The sequence below is a fragment of the Musca vetustissima genome, unplaced genomic scaffold (assembly GCF_032173495.1).
Source record: "Musca vetustissima isolate MV318-11 ecotype Yass unplaced genomic scaffold, APGP_CSIRO_Mvet_v1 utg3481, whole genome shotgun sequence".
Taxonomy (NCBI): domain Eukaryota; kingdom Metazoa; phylum Arthropoda; class Insecta; order Diptera; family Muscidae; genus Musca; species Musca vetustissima.
The window spans coordinates 67051-90418 of record NW_026876628.1 but is presented as its reverse complement, the minus strand read 5'-3'; the positions used below and the strand labels follow the sequence as shown (position 1 = coordinate 90418).

The 23368-nt window shown below is 33.4% G+C and overlaps 1 protein-coding gene across 1 annotated transcript in view; it reads left to right on the top strand.

Moving 5' to 3' along the window:
- The window catches only part of LOC133321177 (titin-like), a 50219-nt gene that overhangs the window by 12825 nt on the left and 14026 nt on the right, over window positions 1-23368 (top strand). The window contains exons 2-5 of the mRNA XM_061530265.1: window positions 825-1013; window positions 9762-9903; window positions 9972-10497; window positions 10580-10846. Coding sequence (XP_061386249.1) covers window positions 825-1013; window positions 9762-9903; window positions 9972-10497; window positions 10580-10846 — 1124 coding nt within the window. The remainder of the gene's footprint in view (window positions 1-824; window positions 1014-9761; window positions 9904-9971; window positions 10498-10579; window positions 10847-23368) is intronic.

Genomic DNA, 23368 nt, shown 5'->3' with positions numbered 1-23368 from the left:
CCGAAAATCAAAAATTTAATTTTAAATAATTAGCTTGGTAATCAAAATTATTGTGAGTTTATTCCTCGCAAATTGGAGATTTTTATTTGAAATTACTATAAATCAAATTCTACGTTTAAAACAGCAGACTTGAAAACCCAATTATATGAAAACTGTTGCATACATTTAGGCTGCTATAAATTACACAATAAAACAGCTGATAATGGAAACAAAGTTTTCGGATTTATACTTATCTACATTAAAAATTATTAAAAATTTTTACCGTTTTAAAAATTTGTGTAGTACGAAAACTAGGTCGAAATAGGTATTTTGGAGAGAATGTAGCTAAGTTATAGAATTTGAAATAACTTAGAAAACTTAAAATGTCCATTAATTATTTACAAATGGCCTTTATCAAAAACTTAAAATCCCCACTTCTTGGCATTACTCACATAAATCTTCAACACTTATCCACTTTAAATGTATACCATTAACTTTTTTCCTCCTCTATTATCAATTTCCCAAAGAAATTCCATTGAAATTGAGAAACTACTACCACTTTTACTTTCTATAACAAAAACAACAACAAAACCAAAATAAATGAAATAAAATATAGAGAATAAATAATAGCCTATAATCAAATGGAAGAAGACGATATAAAAAAACAAACAACGCCCACATCCTCTTCTAGCAACAACAACCAAAAGGCAACTATGCTAGCCAGCTAGTTAGCCAACCAAAAAAATCCAGTCTAGTTTTTTTTTCAACTGGACACCACCACACATTTCTTTTTCCATTGGCATTAACTTGTATTTTTTCTCTCTCGTTACTATTTTTTATTGCAGATGGACAATTATGGAAGGAGGTCAAACAAGAAGTTGACTACTTGTTGAAACCACAAGTCTTGGCCGATGCTGAACGTCACGTGAGAGGTGCCAACTTATCGCGCATTGTGCTCATTGATAATTTACAACAGGCCATTGAAGTTGAAAATCCACCAGCCGAAGAAATTGCACTATTGCAAAATAGAAAGGGTAAGTGGTTTTTATCCGATTGTTTGTTTGGATTTTCTTAGTTTTTGGTAGTTTTTTTCGGGGAAATTAATGAATGCAGCAGCGAGCTGAGACAGGAGTTTTTTTTTTGAAGGAGATTTAAAAAAAAAGATATAAATAATATAAACTAATTTCGTAGGATTTAAAGAAGGTGGTCCAAAAACTTTTGAAACGCGAATAATTTTATTTAAAGTAGGTGGTATTAGAAACAATTTGATTCCAGTACATACTTTTAGGCACAATTAATATTTTTAGTTACTGTTATAACTAATAAGCCTAATAGTCTGATTCGAGAATTAAGAATAGTCTTCTTCCTGGATAGATTGTCGATTTTTTATAGAAACGCCCTATTCAAAACAACTTTTGAAACAGCTGATAGTAGATAATATTTGTTTCCAGTGCATAATTTTAGGCACTATTAATATTTTTATTTACTGTTATAACAGACAATAGACAGTTATAAAAGTCGGATTCGAGAATTAAGAATAGTCTCCTTTGTGGAGAGATTGTGGATTATTTTATAGTTATGTGTCGCCGATTCTATTTGAATACAGAGACTGGGATCCCATCTTATTTCAAGATCGAACGAGTTGTCGTGTTTTATTTTAGAATTTTTGTTTTTTCGAAATTATTGCATTAACAAGTTATAACATAATTATGACGCCAGAACTGTGAAATATCACAGGAAAACCAAACTTCCTACTTAATCAGCTTATTCTAATCAAAAACCATCGGAACAATAAATAGGAATTTATGTGAACCAGTACAGCAAAAAACGTTGACGTACTTGAGGATTTCGAACATAATATGGTTGTAAAAGAAGGGTCGTTAAAGATAAATGGTAACTATACAAAAATAAGGTGCGGAGTTTAAAATTTTAATTCATGGACGAGGATAATTGAATCGTTTGTTCAGATTATAAGCTGAACCAAGGCGAATATTATAGGTTGACATCGTCCTTACGTACCTTTTAGTGAATCAAGTTCAACTGATCTGGGATAGTTAAATCGTTTATTGAGATTATAAGCTGAACTAAGGCGAACAGGTTGATCTAGTCCTTATGCACGTGAACTAGTTCGGATTAGTGTTTCAAATTTTTATTCAACATTCATTTACAAGAGAAGCTCGTGGTCTGGGATAATTAAATCATTCGTTGAGATTAAAAGCTGAACTAAATCGAACAGTATAGATTGACCTAGTCCTTACGTACCTTTTAGTGAATCAAGTTCAGTTGAACTAGTTCATTTCCTTGTTTTTCGCCAGTATCGAAGAAAAGCGACATTTTCAATTAATTACATTCCCATTTAAACGAATTGTTCAGAATATGGGATAATTAAAATTTTCATTCAGATTATATGCTAAACTATAGATTGGCCTAGCCCTTGGGCTCATTGTAGTGAACTAGTTCGTTCGAGAACTAAATAACTTTAAGAAAGCACATTCATGCAAGAAAGAATTATATTTTTTGCTCTCGTTCATTTAGTTACACTTGATCCAATCTTTCCTCTAGATCTTTCTGTACATTGATCGAATTAACTGTCGTGTATAAATGAACTATTGAACTAAAAGAAAATATGGAACTACCTGAATGACCTCGCTTCTTTAGCGGAGCGAAATGAAGAAGTTTGAACTGCTTCAAAAATTAAACTAACTGAGGGACCTAATTCCTTTTGCAGAGTATACCATAAAAGATCGAATCGCTTTAGGAACGAGATTGCCAACTCAATATATAAAACTTTAAGTCTACTATGCACAATCTTGTATTCATTCCGATCTTTAATATTGAGTGGTGACTGACTGAAGTATACATTACAGGTCAGCAACATTGGCCCAATATTTGATTTACTTCAAAGGTTCGGTACAAGGTCATAACCTTTCTATTTCAGTAACATATTTGCAACTGATTACTTATTATGTTTGAAATTTATGTTTATCCTCTTAAACTATAAACAAATATTTGATCTCCCTAACCGCATGATGATTATTTAATCGTATCTGAATTAGTAAGAAATCATAATTGAAAATTATAATATTTTCAATCTGGAATATTCAATAAAAAACGTTTTTGTCAATTATTGAGAGTGTATTCCGTCAGCTGATTTATGTACACCCAATCAGCTGATTCACTCTGCTGGTTCTTGTCTATGATACAAGAATACTGCCTACTTTAAGGCCCAGAACTTTATCCCCCAACAAAAGAAAACTGTTGTCAATTTCTAGGCATACCTTTTATCGAAAACATATGATCTTCCTTTCCCCACTATCAAAACTCACTTAGAGCTATTAAACTAAAACACATTTATTGTAATCTCTAACGAATCGTAAAAAATCAACCAGACTATCAGACAATTTGATTTTCACACCTATACCCTGGTGTACGGCACCATCACACCATATTCAATTCAGGTGTAAACAACAGAGAAGAAATCAGAAAGAAAAAAGTAATAAACGGCTGCTTGTGCGGGTGAGGGTGGTAAAAAAACAAATTTACCCGAAAAAAGGATAAAGTTTTCTTTCTCTGTGTTTTTGGCTGGCAGTCTGAATAACTTACTTAGCTTGATACGACCACCATCGCCACCATTCTTTGGGGACAAAGGTGTTGTGAGGTCTTTTTTCCAAGTCGTTACAAATAGAAATTATGTTCTATTGAGAGGGGGTTTTTGCCACCATTGAACAACTAGCTGCAAGGGGGTATGGGTGTAGGCTTAAATCTGGCATAAAAACTGTTCCATTTGGCAAGCAAAGAGAACACACAGACTTTTGGGGTTTTTTGTGCTGGTCGTTTAGTTTCTTTCTTTTGCGCTTTGGGCAGTTTTTTTTGGTTCGGGGTTTTTTCGTATTTGATTACACTGGTTTAAATACTTGCAAGAAATGTTTGAAGGCAAACAAGAACGACTTGCCTGACCTGTCAGCGAAATAAACGAAAAACCCCTTAAACGCTTGGAAATCAATTAACCCGAAAAACCATTCCATTGTGGTTGTTAAATTTAAGTACACAAGGGATTAACAGTTGTTAAATTGGGTGTAGCCCTTAATTGTTTTAAGCGTTTTGTTAGTTTGACACTTAAGGGGAAAGGATAACTGTTTGAAGTGACATTGAAATGCGATATGGAAACATTTATTTTCTGGCTGAGGGTATTTACAGGTGGTTTCTTTGTTTTTGGTAGGATTATTGGAATTTAGTTTAGTTGAGGTAAAGAATAATATCAAATTAACAAGCTAAAGAGGGAACCTCAACAGTATTTGATATGGAAATTTATTAAAATTTTCAATGAAACCAGACGATAAATATTTATTTTTCCATCTTTTGGCCACGGGGGTGTATACATACTGATATTAGTTATACGCACTAGGGAGCATATTTTCTATATATTTTAAAAAAATTTTGAGAACTTTTTGCCACAAAATAAATTAATTTTTTAGAGGCCACGGAGGTGTATACATACTGATATTAGTTATACGCACTAGGGAGTATATTTTCTAAATATAAAAAAAAATCTTGAGAACTTTTTGCCACAAAATAAATTAATTTTTAGAGAAAAAAATAAGCTCTTTTTCCACTCCGATTAAGACACCTGTAAAACATCATCTTGTATGACATATAAAGATTTATTTGTCTGAGGGTATTTACAGATGGTTTCTTTGTTTTTGGTAGTATTATTGGAATTTAGTTAAGTTGGAGTGAAGGATATATCGAATTAATTAACAACAAATGGGGCTACTCAACAGCATCTGATATGGAAATTTATTAAAAATTATATTAATTAATTTTTTGCGATCCTTTGGCCATCCGGGCGTATACATGCTGATGTTAGTTATACGCACTAGGGAATCTTATTTTGCACACATTAAAATAATCTTGAAAATAACCTTGGTGCAAAATAAATAAATTTTTTTTTATAGAAAAAATCACTTTTTCTACTCCGATTGAGACTCTTGCAAAACATCATTCCTAAATGCTTCCACGGCGTCTTCTGGGAATTATGATAATTTACCACGGGTTGTTTATTGATGTGTGAGAATAAAATGCTCGACGTTTTAGCCGAACAAAAAACAAAACGATTTTCCGTTGCGTGATAGCTCACATTGTCTTGGATCAGTAGTAATAGTTTATACTAGTCCGCTTATAACGTTAAACAGCGAACGTTTTAGAGATTTCCTAGTCCTTGCCATTTCAGGAAGAATTTCGATTTTCCCCCAACAATTAATACAGTTTCCTTTAAAATATACATCAAAATGTTCCACTTCATTTCATTCTTAAAAAAAACCTCTCTGCCTCAGGATACGATCACAATTTCTTTCAGATTTGTAGGTCTCAAGTAATTTTTACACCCTCAGCCTTATGTCTAATGAGGGTATATACAGTTTGATACGGCAAAAAAATTGTCTCATCGAAATATTGGTTGTAGACTCCATATTTCTTATTTATATTATATTTCTTTAGACCAAACCCGTTTCCGACAATTTGGAGTCGATTTACAAATGTCCGTCCATCTGTCTGTCTAGCCAGCTGGTGCGCACAGTAACTCTCGAAGGGAGTAACTGATTTCATCCAATATTCGCACATGGTAAAATTTCTTCCAAACATAGTTTAATTTCGAAGATGGGGAATATCGGTCTACTCCTTCTCGTACCTAGATCTAGACCGAAAATGGAAGCCATTAATCCAATTAATCCACTCCACCACAAAGGGTGAAAAATTCCAATATTTATAAATTCAATAATATGCGAATGGAACGTCCGATTCGAACCAAACTTAACACATCCTATTATTTTCACCAAGTATAGATCACTCCTTCTGATACCTTCCCCACAAATGGTAAACATTTGCAATATATAAAATATAGATCCCACATGTTTTTAACAAATTTAGAACCCAAATCCGTTTAAGACTATTTTAAGTCTGTCTTGGCGGCTATTGCGTACGATAACTCTAGAAGGAAGAAACCGATTTGATCCTCATAAGTATCTGACTCTTTGATGGGGTCTATCAGTTTACTACTTCTAGTAGTGAAAAAATAAAGTCCAATAGCCAAAATTTGGTGGTTGTAATGTTTTTACAAATCCTAGATCATGTCCGAAAATGGGATCCATTGGTCCTTTACAACGTGTCGACATTTTGAATAACTTTAAATTCAATATTCAAGGCCGATTTGATATTTGGTAAAATTTTTATAACTTCTAGACCGATAATGGTACCCATCGCTCCACTCCTTCTTGTACCTCTCGCACACAAAGTGCAGTTTTCATATATAAATTTCACATAAAGCGATTTGATCCAATGATGGCACATCGTCATATTTTAACAAACCTACATTGAATCCGAAGTTGAGGTCTATATGGCAAGTTCTCCTGGATCGACAGCATACGTTTGTCATCAGTACTTCTGTAGGCTTTTTTTCAAAACAAAAATAGCAGTAGAAGAATATAGCAGGATAAGTATACACGTGTACTACATATGTCATATGCTGAGAATCTGTCGCCATACTGACACCTTTCTACATGTTTATAGGAAAAATAAATTTTCCTAACACTTTAGTCTTTTGTAGAAAATATTGTATATATTTGTTCATTATTCTCATATTTATAAATTTTAATTCGAATTACAATTAAAAAATTTATAATTAATTTTGAAAGCATTTCCGACAATCTCCAATAACACTTTGTTTTTACCCCAAATAACGTTTTCCGATTACGCGGACTTCCACAATAGCAACAACTACAAAAAACACACATTTGGCATAAACAACAATCGAATCGAATCGGGGTTATTTACATTTCTCTTCATTGGTAAATGCGTTTAACTTTTTTATTGTTGTTGTTGTTTCGTTTGATTGTTTATAATTCACACCCTCTTTTTGATTCGCAATCGTCGTCGGCACAGCAAACGCATATTAAATGCAATCAATCCAAAACTGTTCGAATCGTTTCGATTAAGAATTCGAAACGCATTGTTATTTACGCAATCATGGCAACAAGAAAAAAGGTTAAATAATGACAACAAATGGGAGGAGGAGGAGTAATTAAACGGAATTTTAATTTAAATGAAATGGCAAAAAGAAACAAGCAATCAGCCAATAATAAAGTGTGGAATGGTAGATAATGGTGGAGCATTTGGTGAGGGAAACCCTAAAGAAAATAAGAAGAAGGGTCGTCTCTCACTATGGATACTGGGAAAAAATTTATACCTATAGGAGATAATTCAATTGGTAGAGCTGCCCGAACCAATATTCCATTATGTTGCAAAGCTCCAGACCCCAAGCTATACAATTAATATTCCTGCTCTTATAATTTCATTGAAAATATTTTCCAAATATGATTAAAACTTAAATTTCCCTTCCACTAATTTTCTTTTCTGCATTTTTTGAAAGGGAATTAACTTTCACCAAATCGATCAACAAAATTCACTTAATTCATTTCCTTTAAGTTTCTAAGATTGATTTCGGTATTTATTTTCATTTCTTTACCAAAAAAAGAATAATAATAATAATTCGAACTAAAACTTTGCAGACTTATTAAACACCATGACATTGCATGTTTGGCGGTTATGAGTGGCTTAGTTGTTTCCAATTTACTTTTTTATTTAAAAAAACAACAACATTTTGCCAACCACCCTTCGTTTGATAGCAACATTGCATGTTCGGTGTCTGGTGTTGCTGACATGGAAATCATCATCATAAGCAAAGGTGTTTCCTTATTGACACTTAACAAACAATAAAATGCCCCACGACTACTTCCATAGTTCCAAAATAAAAACGAAAAGAAAAACTAAACAAAAGACAACATGAAATTCAATGCCACTAAAGTAACTGATATTATTTTATTAAGGAACAAGAAATTCGGGGATTTTGTATTTTTAAAACATGCAATTTCACACATATTTTTAAAGTTACGAGTCGGTTTCGGTATGTTGAACAAGACATAGGCCAATTTTTCAAACTGGTACATCCTAAAAAAATATCGATATTAGCCCAAGTTTCGATAATTTTGGTCATATGAGGATGAGGATTTGAAACCAATTTTTCAGGCTACTTATCGGTTTTGGTATGTTGGACGGGTCCTAGCTCAATTTTTCAAACTGAGTGTCTGGTACATCCTAACAAAAATGATCGATATTAGCCTAAATTTCAGGGTATAATCCATATAACGGTCCTCCCGACATTCAGCATTTGGTTTTCAACTGAATGCGTGTATGTTGAACAAGACATAGGCCAATTTTTCAAACTGGTACATCCTAAAAAATATCGATATTAGCCCAAGTTTCGATAATTTTGGTCATATGAGGATGAGGATTTGAAACCAATTTTTCAGGCTACTTATCGGTTTTGGTATGTTGGACGGGTCCTAGCTTAATTTTTCAAACTGAGTGTCTGGTACATCCTAACAAAAATTATCGATATTAGCCCAAATTTCAGGGTATAATCCATATAAATGGTTCTCCCGACATTCAGTATTTGGTACTTCCTAACAAAAATTATCGATATTAGCCCAAGTTTCGATAATTTTGGTCATATGAGGATGAGGATTTGAAACATATTTTACAGGCTACTCATCGGTTTTGGTATGTTGGACGGGTCGTAGCTCAATTTTTCAAACTGAGTGTCTGGTACATCCTAACAAAAACGATCGATATTAGCCCAAATTTCTGGATATAATTCATATAACGGTCCTCCCGACATTCAGCATTTTAACTGAATGCGATCTTATTGGGTGTCAATGCTTCTTACCAAAGAATATCAATATTGGCTATACCCTTATGATAAAGCCCTTCAATTTTTGGTACTACGCTTTTTCAAGTTACGCGTTGGTTTCGCTATGTTGAACGGGTCCTAGCTCAATTTTTCAAACTGGGTGTCTAGCAATTGTGGCACCCGCACATTTCGACAATCGGAAGAAGCACTTCTACGAAAATTGTCGGCTGTTTCTTCGGCAAAATGACAGCTGCTCCGCTGGAGCCGACACCTGTATACCCGCACATCAAGAAGTGGTGATCCAATTTTGTATTCAGTATATGTTGTTTCATTAAAAGTCATGTTCTGAAGATGTCTTAATCGGAGTGGAAAAAATCGAACTTCGACTAACGCCCTGAGTACAAGAAAAAATTTTTGAAAAAATACGTTGGTATAAATCGGGACAGATAGCCCTCGAAATTCCACGGATATATATGACGAACGTTGCAACCATTTTTAAGATATGGTGGATATGGATTTTTTTAATGTTTTAATTCTCCATGCACAGCTCTGCGGGTTCTTCCCTGTGAACCCCAATATATCAGCCAAATTTGCTATTGGGGAAACAAATCGAAGTTCTTTTGGAAATGTTTGTTTCTGTAGAAAAATAAGTCTGTGTCTCTTTTCCTCTACAGCAGATTCCGGAACATTTTCGACACGGCGTCTAATTAAAAAATTCGTTTCTTTCCTTATAAAAATGATTATTTCTCAATATTTTTAAAATTTTAGTTAAATTTTTTCCATTAGTATAATTTTTTATTTCTAATTTCCTTACAAAATAGAATCCCAGAGCGCTAATTTCACAATTTTCTTTTTTTAAATTAAAAAAAAAATAATTTTTTATTTTCCATAGAAAGCTCCTAATCCTATCAACATTTTAGGAACATTTTTGTAGAATTTAATATAATTAAAATAATTTTATTTATTTATTTTGAACATACTCTTCACATTTTTAATTATTGTTATATAATTAATATAATAATTAATTTTTCTATTGCAGGACACCGTTTGACATGGCAAGCCTATCATCGTTTGGAGGATATCCACGGCTTCTTTGATTACATGGCTCAGACATACCCGGAAATTTGTTCCGTTGAAATTATTGGTTATTCCATTGAAAAGAGGCCCTTGAAGATTTTGAAGTAAGTAAAATTGAAATCTCTCTCCCAAAATAATATAATCTAAAAACCCCTATCTCTTTCTTTTCCAGGATCTCCAATGGCAATGCCAACAACCCTGGTATTTGGATCGATGGTGGTATGCATGCCCGTGAATGGATTAGTCCTGCTGTTGTTACCTATATTGCCAATCAATTGCTTGAAGGATGGGATGATTTACCCGCCTATATGCGTAATATCAATTGGTACATTCATGCTGTTGCCAATCCTGATGGTTATGAATATTCCCATACCACCGATCGTCTATGGCGTAAAAATATGAGATCTCATGGACGTGCTTGCCCTGGTGTTGATTTGAACCGTAACTTTGGTTATAAATGGGGTGGTAAGGGAACCTCCGCTAATCCTTGTTCACAAACCTACAGAGGCTCTAAGGCATTCTCGGAACCAGAAACATTCTACATTTCCAAATACATTAGCAATTTCCCACGCGATACCTTCAAGGCCTATTTGACATTCCACAGTTATGGTCAGTACATTTTGTATCCATGGGGTTATGATTATCATATTACCAAAGATATGGCTGATTTGGATTTGGTGGGACGTCAAGCAGGAACGGTAAGTTTAACTATTTCCATTGTCTTGCTAAATGGAGGGTAAACAGTAATAATTGTTTTCGTTTTTGTTTCCTTTCTTTTAGACCATTACCCGCCGCAGTGGTGTTAAATACACAGTTGGCTCCTCGGCTCACACTTTGTACCCAGCTGCTGGTGGTTCGGATGATTGGGCTAAGGGCTTTGCCGGTATCAAATATGCCTATACAATTGAAATGGGTGACACTGGTCGTTTCGGTTTTGTGCTGCCCGCCTCCTACATCGAACCCAATGGCAATGATGGCTATACATTTGTGGAGACTGTTGCTCGTGCCATTACCATGGGTAAAAATGCCCGTAGACGTAAACTGAAGGCCAGCACACAATAGAGATAAGGATACGCAAAAGAAAAAGACGAAGGCATCCAACACACAGACCCACTCACACTGCAGTGGAAAATAGCCTAGAAGAGGAGGCCATATAACGGTCTAGTAATTTTTAGTGCCAAGATTTATACAAAGTATAAATCTTTTAATGAATGAACACAAAACAAACACACACACACCAACATACATAAGTATATAAATTAGCATAAATTATTTATTGATATTTATATATTAGGTAATTTATTTATTATTTATTTATTGAAAGACATAAAAATGAGACATTAAGGAAGTAAGAAGAAATATTTATTTATTAAACCATAAATTATTTATTTGTTTAAATTAATTTAATAATGTGAAAGAAAAAAGATTATTTATTTATTTATTTATTTTAATTTATTTATTTATTTGTGAAAAACGAGAAGAAAAATATGTATTTATTTAATTTATTTATTTTACTTAAGTTGTGTCGACCAATGAGATGTGAAGGCATGTACAAATGCCGAATGAAATAAAAAAATAAAAATTTAATTAAAGTTCGTTATTATATACTATATGTGGACGCTGAATCTACTAATCTAAGGTCCCAACAATACTCTTAAAAAGAGAGACTATTAGAATTACTATTTAATGAAAATTATAGGTCCTAAACTTCACCAAATGTATTCAAATTGTCCACCATCCGGGGAGTTATCAGAGTCAGTGGTCCAATATATCACATATTTAAATTCAATATTATGATGAGCAACCTAAGGATTAGATCGAATTACAGTTTTATTATTTATTTTACAGTTTAATTATTTATTTTTATTCAGAACATTTCGTGCTAACTAAATACGATTTCTTCTTAAGAATGTAACTGGCCTCAGCACAAATGAAACGAAACTATATTTATTATCCTTTACCAAAATATTGGAGAAAGTGATAAACAAGGCAATAAAAAAATAGTCGGACGGGGCCGACCATATGATACCCTACACAACTTCCACGAAAATCGAACTTTCTGTGGTTCTATATTCTGAGCGTGGGCAATATTTCGCGATATTTGCACCCTCTTGACCGATTAGAGATCAACAGCACCACCTCCTTACACCGACATATTGTCCAGATTCCCTTCACCGCAGGTCGTGTTGTGATGTTCGGCTTTTAATTGTGGATTATAGATGGACTCAAAAAATACAGCTCTATATTTTCGCCCTCTAGTGTGGTAATAGATTACTAAATAGTATACGAATATGTAAGCACCTGTAAATATTTAGGTATAACTCCCACACATAATTGGTATCAATTTAAAGGTCAACCACTTCTCTTGGATATACTGTCAACTTCTCGGGTCTATATCCGATCGTTATCAAAACAGACATGCTTATTCTTCTCTTGGATATACTGTCAACTTCTCGGGTCTGTATCCGATCGTTATCAAAACAGACATGCTTATTCTTTGGCCGATCCCCTTATCCATGTAAAGTTTCGATGTTCGGGCCATAATTACGGTCTCTGGAGCGACCAGAAAATCAGACAAAAATATAGTTTTTGGTCCATTAAACATTAATCGATCTTTAATAGGTGTCTTCATTGGACAAAACCCATCCTACATGCAAATTTTCGTGAAGATTGGTACTTAAAGGCGTTACAAACTATTGGGCCTGCACAAAGCTATAATACCCTGACAAAATAGTTATAGTTATCTTACAATGTTGTAAGAAGATTAAATGGTGAGGTAACACTAAATCGGGAATACTTCAAAGTGTTGATTTATACCGAGAATTTTTGATTAGTTCAGAAAAATGATTTAGGTCGATTTCAACAGCTAAATATTAACCGATTTTTTGGCTAGTACCCAACATACGTGCTATTTTTTACCAAAATCTCAATAAAGTTTTGACAAAACTGACAAAAAATTATAAACCACAGACACTCTGGTTGGAAAATTGGCCTAGGACTTCGAACGAACCGAAAATGAGGCTTGATTTTTGTATGGACTTATATTGAAAACCCTAAACATCAATCGAACATAATGTGTTACCATTACCATAGTTTTGGACCGATACTTGTCATTTTTAGTAAGAATGATTGTAATCCAAAACTATATTTATACATATACTTCGGTTGAAAAACGTGCCCAAAATACGAAATAATGGTGGTAGCGTTATATGGGGGCTATATTGATAGTTTTTAGTTAAGAAATTTTCTACCCAATGATAATCCGAACAAGTAAAAACGTTATGTTCGACCGGATCGAAGATGGTGTGCATTCCCTATTTTTTTAAATTGGTATGGGGACTATGTTATTGTATTATGTGGTAGAATGTTGTTCATGCTCTAAAAAATAATGTTCCGAATTAAGAAACTCTTGTTGAAAAACTGGGAAGGAACTTCAATATAACATATATGTCCCGGAATGCCAAATTATAGCCACTACACCGCATGAGAACATTTCAAATCAATATAAGACGAAATTCGGTTGAAAACCTTGTCCAAGCCAAACATACCATTATATGGGGACAATCCGGAAACATGAGCCAATATTAAAAAAATTTGGAATGAAGATTTTCGCTTCAATGAGAATCTAAAATAAAAAAAGTAAAAAAGCGTCAATCGGTGTTTGCCGACAGATATATACCCACAGCCTATGGTTTGAAGAGGTCTTCGGAATATTAAGAAATATTAAGATGTGCAAAGTGTGAATGAAATCAGTTAATCCCTTCGAGAGTTATCGTGCGCACGAGCCGGCCAGACAGACGCACGGACATTTGTAATATACTTTCCGATATATTGATTCTTTGTAATAAAAAAATTCTTTGAAATAAAATTGGGCCTCGACCGATTTAGGGTTTCCACCTTATGGAGTATAAAGAGTTTAGTCCGGATCAATACCATTGGAACATTTTGGAACTTCGCGTAATATCCTAAAACAAATTTTCCCAATAATGTAAACCTCAAAATTCTACCTACTTCAGACAAAAAAATGTGGTGTACTAACCTGAATTGATCGTCTTACGCTGCTCAAACGGAACAGGGGGCAATATTAAACGTTTTAATGGAAATGCCAGATGGCGTCAGGTAAAATATGGTGTTAACTGGACTTTGATACGAAATTTACCTAAACCAAATATCTTTCGACTAAATCCGTTTCAGACAAATTAGAGTCGATTTATAAATATCTACAATGTAATATTCTCTCCAAACTTAGATCAAGTTCGAAGATGAAAACTTTCTGTCCATACTTTCTGGTACCTCCCTCACAAAAGGTCAAAATGGAGTGCGAATGGATTTTCTATTTGATAAGATTGAGATATGAAATTATCACTAAATCTATAATGTTTGGTAATAAAAATGGAATATATCAGTCCACGTTTCGGTATAGGAAAATGTCTTGACATGACAGTCATATAATGGCCCAGCTCATTTTCGATATGCTGAAGGTTCTACCCAAAAAATCCTCCACCATCGAAATTTGACATAGCTCCCATTTTTTCGTTTAATTCTCTGGGGATTCCATTCAAGCTATACTCTGGTTATGCAATGGATTTTTTTAAGTACAGCAGAATCGATTTCATGTATGCTTCGAATATTTTAAGTTTGGTTTTCCTGAATATATGTATAAAATTTACAACCACGTCCAAAAGTATATCCTAAAAGCCACCTCCCAAGTTAAAGACCTGAAGAGAGGTTTTCTAATTTTGCATATTGGATTTCTTGGGAGAGATAAGACAGATATCATCCTCATAATCTGAGTCTTTGAGTTGTCGTCGGTAGAGCAAGGATGCAAAATTTAGTTCAATAGTCCTTTTCTACTCAAAAATAGTACCGTATAGCCCCCTCGACCACTTCAGTTCCCTTTTAATAATTCATAAGACCATTATATTTGTTATATTATAATTTATAATTTTTTGACCGGCAAAAGAAATGGAGATCAAATTATTGATGTGATTTGAAACTGAGATGCATAATTTTAGAATAACCAAAATTAGACAAGGGCATAAATTATGAAATTAATTAGGATGAAGCAAGAATTCACATATTATTATTATCAGAATGATATGTCAATATGCTGAAAATCGATCGCAGAAATACTCTGTTATTAAAAATAGTACCCTTTTATTTCATCCAATACAGTTTTGAACAGGAGGGCTGTAGAGGGAATCCTTGCTTTAAGGGGACCCCCCCCCATTCTCGGGGTCAAAATTTTTGTTGACTTAATTCCAATCTACACTAATTCAAGAATGTCCCTGCAAAATTTCAAGTAAAAATCTCAAGAACTCTTGAAGATATAGCCGATTTATTGTGTCAGCATCAGGTGACGGCTGAAGGGCTTCTCAAACTTTAAACGCGTTTTTCTCTAAACATTTTTTTGCGAATGGCGGGCACGATAACTCAAAAACTAATAACCCAATCGATTTCAAATTTTTACACGTTTCTCTGTGAGTGTATAGCTATCGTATGAACTAGGATAAAGCCAATCGGTGAAGATCTTCCTTATTTTTTAACTTGGTTTTTGGTAAAAAATCGGCGATTTTCCAAAAATATTTTTTCAAAGGTCCGCCATTTCGTTAATTTTAGAGCGAAGTCAATAATCCTAGTTCATACGAGAGCCAGACATGTACTCTTTCTAACACCGTTGGAATTTTCGGATTCCGACGTTCCAGTGAGGAGTTATCATGCCCGCCATCAAAAATAAGGACTTTTCTTTGATCACAAAAAACAACAACAAAACAACAACAAAATTTTTTTGTAAATTATTTTTCTTCCTCTTTAAATCTTCAAATATATATGTGCAAAGTTACAAACCTTAACAAGCATTGGTATTCATTTACCAGCCCATTTAAAATCTTAAAAATAAAAAATCGAGAATGGGGGGGGGGGGGTTCCCTTAATATCACGTTGGTGCGAAATGGTTAGCTTATGCTTTCCTTTTAAAGAACTGAGAGTTCGACATCCTCGTACATCACTTTTATTACACTGTGCGACAAAATTTTGGTGGTGGAACATTTTGTTGAGTGTATAAAACATCATAAGGAAAAATTCACTCTAGGTCAAAGTGCAACGATATGACGTGATCATTTTTTTATGGCAACCCTATTTTCGATTCCTTGTGTTCTCTTTTCCTCAGTAATATGTTGCACCGGCTCTAATTACTACAAGATGTGATTTTTCATCTTCAAAATAAATGTTGCTCATGTCCGTCAAAGGCAAGAAATGGATAATCGTATTTTTAATGGCATTTTCTATATTTTAATAAAACCCTATATATCTATGTATATTAATAAATTCGGTATAAATTCTTTATTATGAGGCAATGTCGGATTCGTCCGAATTAACAAAAAAAAAAATATTGGAAGAAAGAATCGGGTTTCTAAATTTTATAAACGGATTTCCCACTTCTATCTGGTCTGATATATAAAGTTTGTCCCGATGTGAAATTTTTTTCTTGTTTTTAAATGGATTTTTATTTATTTAGCCAATATTGATCGTCAACCGTCGATCGTCAATCGTTAGAAATATGCTAGTATTTTGATCACATTTGGAACCCATATTATTCTGTGGCAGGGATGTAAAAGTTGGTACAATTGTACTAATTTTAGCACTTAATGAAAGTCAAAAATACAATAGCACCCCAATGACATATTTAGCACTATTTCTAAATTGTATGAAATTATTCTCACTTAAATGTATTATAAGTGCTTAAACGTACAATATGGAAGGAATCGCTATCCTCCGCTGTCGTTACGAATGGATGAATTTGCCATAGTTTAAACGTAGTGTCCTATGCCGCTTCAAAATTCAGTATTTCCGATCAGATTGATAAATTCAGTGAAGACATTAATATTAATTAATTATTATTTCTGTAACTGTTTATGAGAGAGATGATTTGTCAATGTTTCAGGAATAATTCGGTACAGATATTCATGTTGTTTTTAAATAATCAACAACTCGATGGCTTTCACGTCAAGAAGTTTTTGAAACAATTTTAGCGCAGTGGGAATCACTTTAATATTATTTTACACTAAATGATTTCGAAGCTGATTCCCAAAAGTTAAGGCTCTATTCTAGTATTTCAGAATTTTCAAACCCTTTTTATATCCTCCACCATAGTGTGGAGGGTATATTAATTTTGTCATTCCATTTGTAACTCATCGATCAATCAAGGTAAAATTCTAAGAAGATCTAGCCATGTCCTTCCGTCTGTTGTAATCACGCTATCTTCTGAAGGAATTGAGATAGATCGTCAAAATTTTGCATAGAGTCTGCAGGCAGGTTTGCAAGTTCGACGTTTAGGCATAGCCCCCATATAAGGGTACAGCCCAATTTTCGATATTTTAAACCGAATTCGCTGAAATTTGGTTTTTTGTAGTCGCATATGGTAACAAACCTCCCTCCCAAAAATTATTAATATTCGTCCCTTATTCCGATTTGTTCCGCGTTTTGGGTCGGGTTCTAAGACTTTGTTGTAAATTGAAATTTGTATTTCATGTATGTCGGCAGGATTCAGGCATCATCTCTATATAATGATAATTCCTGGAGGGAAGAACTGAGATACATAATTGGGTTCCAAATTTATATATATATCGGTCATTAATTAGGCATAGCCCTCATATAAGTATAACCCCAAATATTCGCTAATTCCTACACCATGTAATCTAAATTGCAGTAGTTTGAGGATTGTATATTCCAAGTTTTATTAGTATATACCATGCGTTATTAGTATAAGTCCACGCTTTGGGGTTTTCATTACAAATTGCTGAAATTTGTATTTGGTATACACAATTGTTTACATAAACTGTTTGTAGAATTATCGGTATAGGTTCACTTTTTGGTATGTTCCCTATATTTTCATTTGAAGTATCTGCCAGTATTCCTATGGAGGTGTTTTTAAGTTTTCATTTTATCTATGTGTATATAAAAATGAATTCTTAATGAATGAATTCTTTTTATTATTCATTAATAACAATAAGAAATTTATTAAAAAAATATATAAAAAGTACAATCGGACTGAAAAAAGTACACTTTTTATTGAAAGCCAGTACAATTTGAATAATTTCATTCCGCATCCCTGTTCTGTGGTCACCAATTAATAATACTTGCTCCCATTCCGATAATAATCAACAAGCAATACAAGTTTGAAACAATTGATTTCATCATCGCAGAAATCCTCTTTCGCAAACAATTCTGACACAATTGTCGATGTTTAAGACAACTTTCGTAATTCAATCTAAATTAATTTGGTAACATCTACAGAGATGACGATGATGAAGGAGGCGCAAAAAAGTACTCTTAAGTGTTTGCTAGTGTGTGTCAGTCTTAAAATGTATTATCCATTCTTTCATTATATCCTTCCATTTAATTTTTTTTTTTTTGGTTTCTTCGGTCTGTAAATGTTTGTCTACAAATGTTGAAATATTCAGTGTTTGCCAAAGGATGTGGCGGTTTGGTTTTCTTTTGTGTTCGTTTTATATTGCGGGTAAGGCAGGAAAAAAAGAAAACCGAAACGAAAAACCTCTTACCAAGATATACACTAACTGCGACCAAAGGCAGAGCTCTATATTAAGGAATTATTCGGCAAGTTTTCGTACTCATACACATATACACACGTATGTGTGTATGAAAAGAATAAAGATTAATATTAAATCTTTATTCCTGTAATGTACAACAACTTTGTCCAACAACTAAAGTTTACTGCTGTCGCAGAACATTGAACAATCACGGACGAATGAATGGATGACTGCATCCTTGTTGTGTGGATGGTGATGACATTCATCTTTATAGTAGTTTTTTTTCGGCTTTTCCTTGGCTCTTCTTCTTCGCTTTCTTTTATTCCAATGAAACTTAGTGTAGCTAAAGTGGTTTACATGAAGATATTTCGTAGTGTTTTTAATTTGAGATATTAGGGGGTACCTATATTTATATATTTTTATCTTATATAGACCAATATTGGTAATATTCAAATATTAAAAACCAAGTAATTTGTGTATCATTTTAATTTGAAAGTTTGTTTAGGTTTTCATTCGACCCACCCTAACGTCCATTATTGTAAAGAATATTGATATTGTGACGCAAAGTACAACAAAATAAAGCAACGAAATTTGCCAACCTTGAACTTTCCGTCTTTCTGCTTCTTCTTTATTACATTTGGGGTCTAGAATTTTACATGATTGGGAATTCGATGCAAACATTCATTTTACTTGTATTGGCGCTAAAAGCCATTAAGACCCTAAAACTATGATAGAACATTTGAGAGGGAACACAATGAATAGTTCTATGTCGTTTGCATATCTTCACACAAAATATAAATTAATTTTAATAAAATTGTAATAATAATGTTATAATAATGTTATATCAGGCGCATGGAAGAATTATCCGGATAATTATAACATACAAGAATAACTTACATTTATTACAAATCACATTTATTGATGTACATACCTGAAAATATAAAAAAATATATATATTACTAAATAAAATATTATTAGAAAAAATTATGAAAATAATCGTAACAATTAAAAGCTATTTAAAATAAGAGATCTTCTATCTCTTCCAAATATATTCCTATAGAAGGCCAGCAAAATACCAGTAGGTCTTATTCTAGGAGGCCAAAAGGTGTTGTCTTATTAGTCCAAAAGACCTTCTCTTAGTAGTCTCAAAGATCAATATATATTCCTATAGAAGGCCAGAAAATACCAGTAGGTCTTATTCTAGGAGGCCAAAAGGTGTTGTCTTATTAGTCCAAGAGACCTTCTCTTAGTAGTTTCAAAGGTTTTATTTTAGAAAGCTAGAAGGTCTTCTTAAACAAGAAGGCCCAACGATTTAGTAGGCATACAACACATATTTTAATAGATCCTCTTATAGAAGACCAGTAGGACCAAATTCCAAAACCAATGTTTTCTTATAGAATTCAATCATAGGAAGACCCACTGTCTTCCATAATAATCGTTCTTCCTATGGAAGACCCGTTGGTCTTCCTAAAGCATATCAGTAATTCTTCCTAAAGAAGAATAGTAGAAGTTCTTATACATGTCTTCTTATAGAACTCCAGAAGGTCTTTCGTAAAAGACCAGACGGTCTTATCATAGAAGTCCAACATTTCTTCTTATGGGAGTAATTCATCTTATTAGTGACTGTTAGGTTAGGTGTCCCAATTAGAACACAATTTTTAAAATTTAAAAAGAAATCGTGAAACATTATTATATCGTAAAGTACACAGAATGAAGTTATGTACGGAACAAGATATAGTGCAAATGGCCATTGACTGTTTGCGTTTGACCTGACTCATTTTCATAAGAAATGGTCCAATGATTCCTCCAGTCCAAAAACCACACAAAGTGACACGTTGAGGGTGTATTTGCCACTCGTGAATCACTTGAGGATTTCCCTCACCTCAAATGCAACAATACAGCCTATTGAATATGATACCCAAATGATTCGCCAAAATTCGCTACATAGTGGATTTGGTAGCACCAATATGCTAAGCTCGGTGTTAAATTGAGGAGGATGGGGTTTTTGAGTGACATCGAAGCCGAGTTGTTATCTTTACATCACTAACGGACCCAGCTTTGGCAAATTAATCCATTAATCTCTTTAAATTGGACGCCTTCTACTAGCAAACCATAATAATTCTTGAAATGTCAAACAATAACATTTCGAATGGACCCAAATTTATAAAATTGGGTTCTAGTTGATACACCCTTTAGAAGACTATGGTAATATTAGAGATCTACGTCTTATGACCCACCAATTCCATATTTTCGCCTCTTTTCTGTTTTGTTTTTATTCACATTTAAATTTCCGTTTCGCTTATTTAACGTGACAAAAGTCACATACATACAGTAACACCTTTGATCACTGCATCCACCATATCAACGATGAAAAAAATGACATTTACCGGCGACGTCTACAATACACTATAATTCTCATCCACGTTGTTAAACCGCAAACATAAGTATTTCAGTTTAATCCACTGAGGTTGACTGACCAATGCACTGGCTTACTAATTGGTGTTGTGGGTAATCATTGCACATACGATCGTTCGTATGGATATAAATACACTTTTACACATATAGACTTCGCCTTATGGTTCCCTAAAATCATCGTTCTCGATCAGCGTTTTCTAACCGTGGTATTGCCATTTTTGGTGTTAATGATCCCTTATAAATATGTAATGATCGAGCTATAATGTGCCCCGTAAATGAAAAAAAAAACTGGCATTTGTCACAAAATTTTGGACCTTTTCAAAATTTGTTCGTTCCTTAAATCTACACGATTTTTTTACCGTTTACACGATATAGGGGTATACAATTCGAAATAACCCGACTCTTACTTGTCAAACGTGTGTCGCCTTAGCCCATTTATTATTGGAAGCAATGTCCATGGATGTCCGCATTTAACTATCTATGCATTGATGTAACAAATGCATTGATGCATTTTTCAAATGATTTCGATATAAATGCTTAATACTAATAATGTGATACCACACACAATTACCACAAAAATCTAACTTTCTGGGGTTCTATATTCTGAGCCAGGCAATATTTCGCGATATTTGCAACCTCTTGACCGACTTTCTTACCAAGGCATATTTTCCAAATCTTGTTTTCTAGTTTTTCATTTTAGTTTATGGTTGATTTGACCCTTAAAATATTGACCGATCATCATCTAAACAGCTGTCGTAAGTATTTGTTCAGATCCCCTTCACCGTGTAAAATATATGATATTCGGCATATAATAATGGCCTTTAGAGGGACTAGAAAATATGTCAAAAATAAAGTTTTCGGTTCATTGCATCCCCTAAATATCATCTTAACATCAGCGAAAATTATATATATTATATAACATAATATAGAATTTCAAAGCGATCACAGTCGCGGTGATCTAGTGAGGTAAAAATAATACAATGCCATAACACATACCAACCTTTAAAATATTTACGTATAACTTCTACATCCGAGTACATACAACAATATAATTGATATCAATTTAAAAAACAAACACTCCACTCGGATATGTATTAACTTCTCGGGTATATGTCCTTCAGGAGTAAATATCTACGACATAGAATAGAAATCTTGTCATTTTTCACACAAAAGTCTAAGTCAATTTGACTAAATTTAACCGATATTCATCAAAACAGTCATGCTTATTCTATGGTCTAATCCCTTTCTCTGTGAAAAATTTCGTGATGTTCGTGTCAAAATTATGGCCTCTAGATATAATACAGTTTTTGGTCCATTTCATCCTCTCAATATATAAACCGATCATAGGGGTCTTTATTGTCCAAAAGACAAAATTTCATGACGATTGGTCCATAACTGTGGCCTGTATCGTATTTACAAATTTTAATGGACAGACTCAGATATATGGCGTCGGTGTAATTAAGGGTGGGTCTTACAATATATTTGTGTAGGGTATAAAATACAAAATTCAAAATTGAATTTTTCGATATGAAGATTTGAGACCAAAGAGAATCCACTAAAGCCAATCGGTGAAGATCTTCCTTATTTTTATACTTGGTTTTGTAAAAAATCGGCGATTTTCCAAAAATATTTTTTTAAAGGTCCGCCATGTTGCTAATTTTAGAGCGAAGTCAATAATCCTAGTTCATACGAGAGCCAGACATGTACTCTTTCTAACACCATTGGAATTTTCGGATTCCGATGTTCCAGTGAGGAGTTATCATGCCCGCCATCGAAAATAAGGACTTTTCTTTGAACACAAAAAAACAACAATAAAACAACAACAAACATTTTTGGTAAATTATTTTTCTTCGATTTCTGAACTACTTTCAATATCAACCATCCTATGAGTAGTAGAATAGAGCAACATTTAAAAGTTATATTTTAAATGTTGTTTGCGATTTCAACAAAATTACTAAAACTGGCTAATTCGACATTTTACTCTGATCATAAATATTTATGTTCGAAGTGTTGCAAACGGAATGACATATTCTTCTTCACCTGTAAATTGTACAAAAATCGGTTACTTCTTTCGCGATTTATCCTACCGATGGGCGTTTCAAATCGAATCTCAATTAATTGAGATGGATTTGATCCAAAGACACATGGGGTATAAACCGTTACATAAATTTTTCACAAAAAGTTGTCATTATCTTTATATAATAATGATAAATATTTTCTATATAAATCATAAATAAAATTATCTTTTTGTAATGTATGTCAAATTTTAGTCTCCTATGTACTTTCATTCTTTAAGAATAATGGCCTTTAATTAGGCTATTAATTATTGTAACATTTAATGCTGGCATAATTAATTATTACATCCATATCTCCACATTTCCTTCCATCCTAAAAGTAATTATGCGAGAGAAAAAAATCATAAAACCATTTAACTCCACACAACATATTTATGTGTATGGTCCCAGATTACCAAATCGAGCTATTTTTATTAAAAAACCACAAGGTTTACGTAACTGCAAGCAAACAAAAAAACATTTATTACCCTCTAGAGTGTGAGTGTATGTGTGTTTGTGTTAGATTATTTGGTTGTAAACAGCTAAAAATC